Raw genomic sequence first — 10709 nt, forward strand, 5'->3', positions numbered from 1 at the left:
GCGCGCGCGCGCGCTCCCGAGCCGCGGGGCGGGGCCGAGGCGGGACCCGGGTGGGGGCGGTGCGAAGGGAAGCGGAAACATCTCCAGCCCCGAGCCCGCGTGTCAGACAGGCGCTTGCGCGCCTAGCGGGGCGCGGGTACGTGGTTCAGTGACGCCTTCCGGGGGCTGTTTCTGTGAGAAAACCGTAGTTGCGGTGTAAACAGTCAGGGCTCTGCGACAGGTTCCACGTAGAGGACCCACCGGCAGCTCCAAATAGCACGGTTGGGTTGAGTCCTCCCCGTCCTCTCCGGAGCCTCCGTAGCGACGCCCCCGGCGTAAAGCCCGCCCCCCGCACGCGCTGAACCACCACTTCCGCCCTCGCCTTCCACTGAGCAAGATGGCTGAGGAGCCGGAGTCAGGGCTGCAGCTCCCTCCCTCAAGTACTACTGATGGCGAAGGACCTACGGAGGTCTCTCCAGAAACAGCCACTCCGGAGCCCCCTTCTTCCGCTGCAGTCTCCCCGGGAACAGAGGAACCTGCCGGCGACACCAAGAAAAAAAGTAATTTTGAGAGCAGTTTCCTTCTAGGCAGTGGCGGGAGGTTTAGAGTGCGTCCGACTAGGTCCCTGGCGGCCAATAGAGAAGCAAAATTGAGAGAAGGGCTGGTCCCGGGCGTGGCTTTTGACCAGTCAGGAGAGAGGAAGTGTAGTTTTCGGCTTTCGAGACCTTTGAGTCGAGTCCTTTTCTAGAAAGCCGTCTCCGGACGCACCTTCGCTGTGTGGTGCCGGGTGCCACGGTACTTCCTGCGCTGCGCTCGGCTCTTGCGTTCAGTTGTCCAGACTGCGAGCTCGTTGAAGATGGGAGCCTAGAGTGGGATCACGGTGGCTCCAGGTTCTTAGTAGGGGACCTGATTATTTGATTAATGATTTACCCTGATAGGGATGGTCGGTAGTAAGCCTGGATTAGAATGCACGCCTTCCGGCTGGGTCGCTGTTTTTTGTACCAACGGCTCGTGAATTCACTCCTTGTACCAAAATAACCTGAAATTTGACCAAGTATAAAGAATGTGCAGTGGAAACCAAAGGTATAAGCATCGCCTTCCCCTTCCCCCGCCAGCTTGTTTTGGAGCCTTTGTAAGCGAGTCCTTGCATTGCTTGAACCAACCCTCAGCCCTTCCTCGCGTGAGAATTGGTTCACCGCTGTAAAATACAGGAAATCGTAACGAAATCACTTGTCCTTGAGCACTGTGTGCCGAGTTGCAGATGAAAAAAGCGTCAAGGCAGCAGTTACTGTTCGGATTGTTTGATTCTGGGCCTCAGGCACCTCTCCTCACTCCCGAGTTTTAAAGTTTGGGCATGGCTTGTTTTTTTTACTTCCTGATCTCACAGCCTCTCAGTAGAACCGCGTTCGGTTGCTGTTGATTTTGGAGAATTGACTCTGCCAGCACTGCCCCCCTCTTAAGTCAGATCGCCCCTACAACTGTAGGAAACGTGTTCTATCATTTCCTTACATGATACACTGGCAGAGAAACAAACCTAAGATTATTTGTGTAGATAACCACTAGAATCTTTATTTCTGAAGAATTCCGTGATTTTTTTACGGGTTCTTTTTTCCTTTCCTTTTTGCTGTAAGCAAGAACCGACTTCTGAAAGGTTCTTTTCGTTTTTCGGCTTTAACAGCCTTAGTTAAAAGCTTACTACTTGACCATGAAGATCGCTGAGTAAAAAGAGGCCAAAAAATAATGGCTCCCGACACAGATAGGGACTCAGTTTATATGACATATTTTCTTTAGTCTGCATAGTTTTGGGGGGGGGTGCTTTGATTTTCTATAAACCACCTTTGGAAGATCATTATCATTTTCTGGAGTTTGCGTCTGTGATGTAAAACTTAATTGCTAGCTATTGAATTTCTACCCTGAAATTGTCCTTTTTTTTTGAGGATCTCTTCTGATGAAAAAAGCTTCAATATTTCATATGACCCACCTTGTTTTAATCTACAGAAGAATAAGATTCCTGAAGCTCACCAAGGTTGTTGGTCCTTAGGAACTCGTTAGGATGGCCCGGGAGGGCTTTTGAATGTACCAATGCCCTACTTCCAAAAGGATTCTCGTTTAACTGATAGAGGTACCTGTATTCTTGCATATGTTCCCCTAGTTGAGCCTAATGTATTAGCTAGGGTTGAGAACTCTAAGCAAATTGCATTTGAAATCTAAAAAGAGAAAAGGTTACGGTACAGCTGCAGTAACTTTCCCTCCTGTCGCTTCTTGCCCTCCCACTCCTCTTCCTTCAGCAGCACATACACCCCACAATGCTTTCCGCTTCCCTTCACTGAAACGCCCGATGGCAACTGAGTTATAGATAGTCCCCAGGGAATGAGGGGAGGTATGGAAGGTGAGTCCACCAAAACCTTGTTACCTCCCATTCATCCCTATATAGATAACTGAAGCTATAATTATTAAATGGAAAAAGGAAGATAAACTTAAGCAGGAAGATAAGTTGTATGTGTCCTGTGTTCTAGGTGCCTTCATTCCAGGGGTAGCTTGAATAAATTGATTTCAGTGACCTGGTGGGACACTCTCCATTTTTAAAGCACAGGACAGGAGGAGGATGTAATAGAAGAGAGCTAACTCTAGGGGGCAGCAATACGCTACTTTGCTTTCAGTGTTCCTTTTGTTTGTGGATGTCTGGGGGGTTTTTTGTTTTGTTTTAAGCAAAGTAACTTTAGGAAAAAGATTCATAGTCTTTGCATTATTAGCATTGTTGTGTTTGGGTTATTGAAACAATTTATCTATCTGAAATTATCTAGTATTTTCTAATACCTTCTACTATTTTCCTTTATTGCATTTGTCGTGGAAAACTTGGTTACAAAAAGCACAAATAATCAAAGGATCATCTATAATGTCACTACAGAGAAGTAGTATTTTGGTCCCTATTTCACATTTATGTGAATATCTGTTTGTGATGGTTTCAAACAAATCGATATCCTCTAATACATGCTGTTTTATATTTAGTGCATTTTGATGACTTAGTCATACTGTTGAATATGCTTTTATGTTTCTCTAATGGCCACTTAATCTTAAGGTTCAGTAAGTATGAGCTGAAACTGCTTTAAGTACTTTACATATATTAACTCAATTTAATCCTGACAACAACCTTATGAAGTAATGATATTATCCTTCTTTTACAAATGGAGAAACTGTGGCACAAAGAGAATAAAAAGCTTATCCATGGGGTACCTAGGTGCCTCAGTCAATTGAGCATCAGACTCTTGATCTCATGGTTTGTGAGTTCAAGCCCTGTGTTGGGCTCTGTGTTGATAGCATGGAGCCTGCCTAGGATTCTCTCACGCTCTCTCTGTCTCTGTCCATCCCCTATACGTTCTCTCTCTCTCTATCAAAATAAGTAAATGAATTAAAAAACAAAAAAAGCTGATCCAGATATATAAATCTAGCAAGTGGCAGAGCCAGGATTTTAAATCCAAGGAGTTGAGAATGTGTATGCTTTACTGTATTCTTTAAATTCTATCAGAGAGTATAATATCTGTTATTTAACCAATCTCTTCTAACTATTACTAAGTTTTGTTTGTTTATGTAAAAATGAATTCTTCAGCAAAGGTGAAATCCTTTTAAGTGACTCTTTTCACATCTTAAATTTTTTTAGACTTGGTTCCTAGAATTGTTATCAGTCAAAGCATATCTTTAAGTACTTGATATATATCATAATTCTTCTCAGAAAATTTGCTTTCCTGACAGCAATTGTGTCTGCACAATTATTGTAATTTTACTAGTTTGGTCTATGATAAAGGCCATGACATTATCTTAAAATTTTTTTCCATATCTTTATTGGCCAAATATTTAATTTATTCCCCTTGGAATTGCCCATTGTGTCCAAATACATTTTAAAGGTCAGTTTCATGAGGAGACCTTTGTGAGACTGTAGAATCACAGGGAGAAAAATCCACAAAAGTTTGATGAGATACATAAACTGTATAGATTAAAGGTTTAAATTTTCTTCAGTCTTTTATATCACATCCTCTTTGAATGCTCGGTATAATTGCCAGTGTTTTTTTTTCTTTGACAGTTGATGTCCTGTTGAAGGCGGTGGGAGACACTCCTATAATGAAAACAAAGAAGTGGGCCGTAGAGCGCACACGGACCATTCAAGGACTCATTGACTTCATCAAAAAGTTCCTTAAGCTTGTGGCCTCTGAACAGCTGGTATGAAAGCAGCAGTGAACATTTCCTCCACATAAATTCACCATAGTGTCCGGTCAACTGCAGATAACTGTGTACAGAAGTGCTGGTGGAATTTCTGTACTTTAGTAAATTCTCTGGGGAACCCCAAAATGAAATGAATTTTAGCTTTGCTTTTACAATGTGAACCACTTTTGTGCCTACAGTATTGGTGGTTTTTCTCAGTCACTGAAGGCCCATGCAGAAAGATCTCTCCTAGAACATTGGTACAGAAAAGTTCTGGGTTTTGTTTTATTTTGTTTTGTTTTTAATTTATTTTGCTATCAATGTTCCTTTCTTTGCAATATTCTTGAGGTAAGCAATATGGGGAAGAATATTGCTTCCTTGAATATTGCCACATGTCCTGGAAGAACTGAGAGGTACCTATTTCATAATACAGTACTTTCTGGTAGCATTTGTAAGGGTTAATATTTTTAAATGCCACCAGTGTTTAACTTAGTATTTGACTACAGAAATTTAAAAGTCTACATGCATTTGGGGTTTTTTGTCAAACGTGTTATACTAACAGATAAGACACCTTTATCTGCAGATCACAATCTTAGTAGTAATATAGATAGTGTGAGCGAATAGGTAATTGAAGAATCACTAAGTATTTTTAAAATACAAATTAAGGGGCGCCTGGGTGGCTCAGTCGGTTAAGCATCTGACTTCAGCTCAGGTCATTATCTCATCATTCATTCATGAATTCGAGCCACACATCAGGCTCTGTGCTGACAGCTCAGAGCCTGGAGCCTGCTTCAGAATGTATGTTTCCCTTTCTCTCTGCGCCTTCCCTGCTCTCTCTTTCTCTCAAAAATAAACAACAAAAAAGTTCTCATCATTAAGAAATTGTTTTTAAAAATACAAATTAAGAGTTTGTATGTATTAGTGTTGGGAAGGGATATAGTTGCTTGTGAACTTCAGGGTGAGAATACATAAAATGAGTGAATTAATTTATTAAAGTGGAATGTGTTGGAATATATTTCTGCCATTAAAGAGGAAGAAACGGATCTAAGAGTTTGGCTAGAAGTGGCTCTTGAGAAAGGTTGATAGGCACAAAAGTAAATGCAAGGTAGGACAATCACTAGAAGTTATTTGAGACAGGAATAGCATAGAGCCAAAGATTCCTCCAGAGAAAGTTGCCTTTGTGACCAATTAGAGTGAGTAAAGCATCTGTTTTATAAGAATACCATATAGAATTCAATTAAATAAATCCAGAGATGGGCGGAAGTGATAGTGTCATCCACATGCATATGGCAGCAGAGGACCTTGTCTAGACTCCAAATCTAAGTGGGAAAATGAGGGGAATGAGGATACAATATTTAAAAGAAATGAGCAGAGGCTGTCTCTATGAAGGGTGCGGCCTGAAGGGATGGTGAAATAGGAACCCAGAGGAGTACCAAATAATTTTTTTTTAATTTTTTTAATTTATTTTTGAGAGACAGAGACAGCATGAGCAGGGGAGGGTCAGAGAGACAGGGAGACACAGAATCTGAAGCAGGCTCCAGGCTTTGAGCTAGCTGTCAGCACAGAGCCCAACGCAAGGCTTGAACCCACAAATTGTGAGATCATGACCTGAGCCAAAGCCGGACGCTTAACCAACTGAGCCACCCAGGTGCCCCTAGGAGTATCAAAGAATTATGGCATTTCTATTAGAAACTTATGAGTACAAAATAAAATGATGCTGTGTTCTGTGTTAATGTTAGATTCCTGACTCTTTGTATTGCCTGTATGCAGTAATCTGAAAGGACCTGATTGATATCAATATGTATTAGGTTGAACCACAAAAAATTGCCATCATTGACCCACTGTAATATGTAATAATAGTTTCATATGGTTCAACTTAAAACCTTGGTAGTGAATCTGATTAATTCTTCCCATGTAACTAGTAGAAAACAAAAGAATCATTTTGTCACTTTCCTCAATTAAAGCAAAACTCATCTGACTTTTGATCCAGCTTTACCCCACATTTTAAGCAAAATGGATGTTACTTTAAGCAGTGTGGTGTCAGTAGTCATTGAGTTTCCATATTCCCACAAAAATATAGTCGACTAGATAGCAAAACCAAAAAATGATCAGTATTTATGACGAGACTGGATGAGACAGTTAGGCTTCCAACTTTGGTTCAGGTCATGATCTCACAGTTTGTGAATTCAAACCCCACATCAGGCTATGTGCTGACAGCTCAAAGCCTGGAGCCTCCTTTGGATTCTCTGTCTCCCTCTCTCTCTCTACCCCTCCCCAACTCATGCTCTGTCTCTCTCTCTCTAACTCTCAAAAATGAATAAACTTGTGTGTGTGTGTATGTTTGGTTTTGGTTTTTTGTTTTTTGTTTTTTTTTTTTTTTAGAGACAGCGTGAGCAGAGAGAGAGAGACAGAATCCGAAGACAGGCTCCAGTCTCTGAGCTAGCTGTCAGCACAGAGCCCGACACCGGGCTCAAACCCACCAACCATGAGATCATGTTGTGAGCCGAAGTAGGACGCTTAACCAACTGACCCACCCAGGCGCCCCCGCATTTTAAAAATTTAAAAAAAAAAAAAAAAACTGGGGGTACCCAAGTGGCTCAGTTGGTTAAGCATCCAACTTCGGCTCATATCATGATCTTATGGTTTGTGAGTTCCAGCCCCATGTCAGGCTCCATGCTGACAGCTCAGAGCCTGGAACTGCTTCGGATTAACGTTTTTTAGTTATTTTTGGGTAACAGAGAGCGAGAGAAGGAGGCAGAATCCAAAGGAGGATACAGGCTCTGAGCTGTCGGTACAGAACCCGACGCAAGTCTTGAACCCATGAGCTGTGAGATAATGACCTGAGCCAAAGTTGGACACGTAACCAAGTAAGCCACCCAGGTGCCCCAAGGAAAATTTCTTTAAAAGACTTGAAACTACATATTGAAAAAGTCCCTGAGAATATCAGTACAGAATAACAAGTACCAAGAAACATTCTAGTAGATTGTACTACACTTGAAATCAAAAGACAAAACTTCATACATACAAGGGGGAAAAAGAGAACATGGCTTTGAAAGAACTTGGCTTTAGTTTATCACCAAGCTTTGACAGCAGAGTTACAAGGGAAAAATGTGAGATAGGATTTTATATGCAGCAAAACTGACGTTTAATAGGCACAAACTATTAGCAATGTGCAAGAATTTGGAATTGTCCCCCCATGTCCTGCAGAATCTTCTAGAGAAAAACCTCATGACCATGAGGCTAGTAATTTAAAAACCAAATCAATTTTTTAAATACTTTTATCTTCCCAGGGCACCTGGCTGGCTTAGTCAGTCAAGCATCTGATTCTTGAATTCAGCTTAGGTCATGACCCCAGGGTCGTGAGATCGAGCCCTGCATCATGCTCTGTGCTGGGTGTGCAGCCTGCTTGGGATTGTCTCTCTTGCCCTCTGCCTCCCTCCCCTGTGTGTTCGCATGCTTTCTTTCTCTCAAATAAAATAAATACAATCTTAAAGAAACGTTTCTTTAAATAAAAACAATTTTATCTTCTACAGTTGTCGCATTTAACAAAAGATTGCATTTTTAAGATTCTACTTCCATGGAATTTTACTTTTAAGTTTAATTTATTTTGAGAAAGAGTCCTCAAGCCAGGGTTAGGGACAGAAGGAGGGGAAGAGAGAAAGAGTCCCAAGCAGGTTTTGTGCTATCAGCTTGGAGCCTGACACCAGGCTCAGCCCCACAAACTGTAAGATCATCATGACCTGAGCTGAAACCAAGAGTTGCTTCACCGACTGAGCCACACATGTGCCCCACTTACTGGAATTTTAAATTAGCTGTATTGCTTTTTTTTTTTTTAAGTCACTTTCAGTCGCTACATCCCATTATAAAAACCACATTGAATTCCTGTAATTGTCTTCTCTGGCTATGCTGCTGTCCCTTCCACACTGATGCTCACTACTTTTGGCCCATTTGCCTCCAAAGCCCATATTACTCTCTTAACCTTGTTAAACCCTATTTATTTCTCAGGTATCTCCTCCAGGAACCTTCCCTGAGCTTTTTGCTAGTCTGAACTAATGCCGCATCTCTATACTGCGCACCTTGTCATGTGCACTTTTCCCAACAGTCTGCTTATCTGTGCATCTGCCTCTCTGTTAGACCAAAAATTCCTTGAGGGGAGAGATCATAATAATATTTGTAACTCCACACTTTGTGCAGTTTCTAGCATATAATAGACACTCAGTAACTGTTTGCTGAAATAACCTTATCACCAAGAGCCTGTCTCCTAATTTAAAATGTCCTAAGAATAAAATCTAAGTCCACTTCTACTTAAACTGCCAGGAACTAAACACAGAGTATTATATCGATATTATAGGAAATTCACATTAAAATTCACACCAATTTCTGTTAAGTTTAGACTATGCTAAGCCCAGGGAATTTTAGTCTTAAGTCTAATTACAGACAGAGGAAAATTGAATATGTTACCTGCAAATAATGTGTTTTGTTTTCTAAAAAGAAAACCCACTTTGACACTGTGGCCTTCTGTTTCAGTTATCTTCCAAAATGTTTTAAGTGCTAGAAATGTTTTAGTGAAAACAGACAACTGAAACATTGAACAGTGTGTCCTTTAAAGAACAAGACTGTAAGGACATTAGGTTTCAGTGACATTACTTAAGTCCAAATATGTGTGGCATTTGTACTTCCGCCCCAAAATGCACAGAGCATTTCAAATACTAGATTTCTTGGTTTGGAGCTGGACGTGTGTGGGATTTTCTTCGGAGAAAGCCTGTCTTTACTTATGAGTAAATGGGGAAATTTATTTCTAGGAATTTCTTGAATAAACCTTCAAATGCTATTTGTAAAGACAGTATTTAAAAGTTTTTTAGTTATGAAAGTTGGGAACCACATTGTAGGACCAGAAGTTTTGTTATGTAGTATTCACCCAGAGGAAAGACGTTACTGATCTTTATAAAGCTCTCATTGGGTTGGTTAATTTATTAGTATTAGAAGGAGTTTAGGGAAGCTTTTTTTCACTTCTGAAGACAACTTATAACAGCTGAGTGATTGGAGCCCAGAAAAATGCAGATGAATCAAGATACCATTAAACATGAATCACCTTTTTTCTTCTTTCTTGCAGTTTATTTATGTGAATCAGTCCTTTGCACCCTCCCCAGACCAGGAGGTTGGAACCCTCTATGAGGTAAAAACATCAGTGCTTTGTTTTCTTTTTTTTTAAATAATTTTTTTTTTAATTTTGCTTATTTTTAAGAGAAAGAGAGCACACGTGGGCCTGTGCACTTGCTCGTGGGGCAAGGGCAGAGAGAGGGGACCGAGGACCTGAAGCAGCACTGCACTGACAGCAGAGAACCCGAGAACTCAGAACTGTGAGGTCATGACCTAACCGACGGAGCCTCCCAGGGTCCCCCGCGCTTTGGTTTCTTAACGGAGTCTGAACATCTGTAGAGATGATGTGATCATTAACTGACAACATTTTAAGAGAGAATAGGCCATTCTTAGTTGGCGTGAAAGAAGAGATTACTTTCTTGTCATATCTAACACTTCAAACATAGTTGGATCTCAAATTACAGTGACGGGGGAATTAGGAAATGAAAATACAAACAGGAGAGGACTGTGAAGTACAGTAGTCAGAATCGCCTCCCGAAACACTGAGGAGGAAGACCACATAGGAATGACCTTCTTCCCCATTCTCACGGTTACTGGCTATAATCACTCGGGCGTGCGCACTGGCGCCACTCCTAGAAAACAGTGCATTCCTTACGGTTCGAGATGGGACAAGATAATGCGCAAGCCAGCCATGCCCAACATACTGGGTTTTAGTCAGCGTTCATGACTACTGATGTGTCCGATGTGTTAAGTAACCTGGACCTGTTCAAAGAAGTAGTCTTACAGATAACATAACTTGTTTCTTAGTTTTATGTAGGAATATCAAACACTGAATTTAATTTGTTGCCCCTTTTTTGTGTGTGTGTGTGTGTGTGTGTGTGTGTGTGTGTGTGTGTGTGTAGTGTTTTGGCAGTGATGGTAAACTGGTCCTACATTACTGCAAATCTCAGGCCTGGGGATGAAGCACAGAGGAAAGGCCTTGCTACCCAAGTGAGTCTTCACAAAGGAAACACCCTTGGAAAAAGTTTTGCTGCCTGTGACAAGAGACTTGTGTATGTGATCTACTCAGCACGTATCTACTGTGACTCCTGTTTATGCCTAAAGAAACCCATAGAGTAGATGGATTCAAAACATGTGATTTGTATTAATACACAAAGCCTCATGGAAGATTGACTGCAGAGGATACCCATTACTACAGCTGTTGCTCCAGATCTGCCTCCAGCGTATTGACCGAAAAGGAGACGTAGGCTGTAGAAAGCTTCTTGGTTACCAGTTCTCAGTGACTGAGATTGTTTCCTTGTACAGTGAACACCCTGCTGATTTTTTTCCACTATAAAAGTCAGTTGACTAAGGGATTCCTTTCGTGTGCATTCAGGGAGGTGCGGCGTGAGGTATGGGTTATGCCCTTTCTCCTCTACCTTTAGATCTACGGG

General features: G+C 41.5%; 1 protein-coding gene across 3 annotated transcripts; it reads left to right on the top strand.

Moving 5' to 3' along the window:
- Positions 1 to 95: 95 nt before the first annotated feature.
- ATG12 (autophagy related 12) lies at positions 96 to 10631 on the top strand. Of its 3 annotated transcripts, XM_029941629.1 has the most exons (4): positions 116 to 539; positions 4058 to 4194; positions 9290 to 9352; positions 10179 to 10631. In XM_029941629.1, the coding sequence occupies exons 1-4, from the start codon at positions 377 to 379 to the stop codon at positions 10236 to 10238; spliced, it is 423 nt and encodes a 140-aa protein (XP_029797489.1). In that variant the 5' UTR covers positions 116 to 376; the 3' UTR covers positions 10239 to 10631. The 3 variants fall into 3 exon arrangements, with proteins under 3 accessions (XP_029797491.1, XP_029797490.1, XP_029797489.1); XM_029941630.1 differs by lacking the exon at positions 9290 to 9352 and having other exon boundaries at positions 106 to 539; positions 9422 to 10631; XM_029941631.1 differs by lacking the exons at positions 4058 to 4194; positions 10179 to 10631 and having other exon boundaries at positions 96 to 539; positions 9290 to 9351.
- Positions 10632 to 10709: the final 78 nt, after the last annotated feature.

This window comes from Suricata suricatta, chromosome 6 (assembly GCF_006229205.1).
Source record: "Suricata suricatta isolate VVHF042 chromosome 6, meerkat_22Aug2017_6uvM2_HiC, whole genome shotgun sequence".
NCBI lineage: Eukaryota > Metazoa > Chordata > Mammalia > Carnivora > Herpestidae > Suricata > Suricata suricatta.

Bases quoted from the DNA above. Each gene is read 5' to 3' on its own strand.
- ATG12 (XM_029941629.1), top strand. From the start codon at position 377: ATGGCTGAGGAGCCGGAGTCAGGGCTGCAGCTCCCTCCCTCAAGTACT. The intron at 4,195-9,289 runs GTATGAAAGCAG...TCTTTCTTGCAG, and splicing joins TTGTGGCCTCTGAACAGCTG to TTTATTTATGTGAATCAGTC. The intron at 9,353-10,178 runs GTAAAAACATCA...GTGTGTGTGTAG, and splicing joins AGGTTGGAACCCTCTATGAG to TGTTTTGGCAGTGATGGTAA.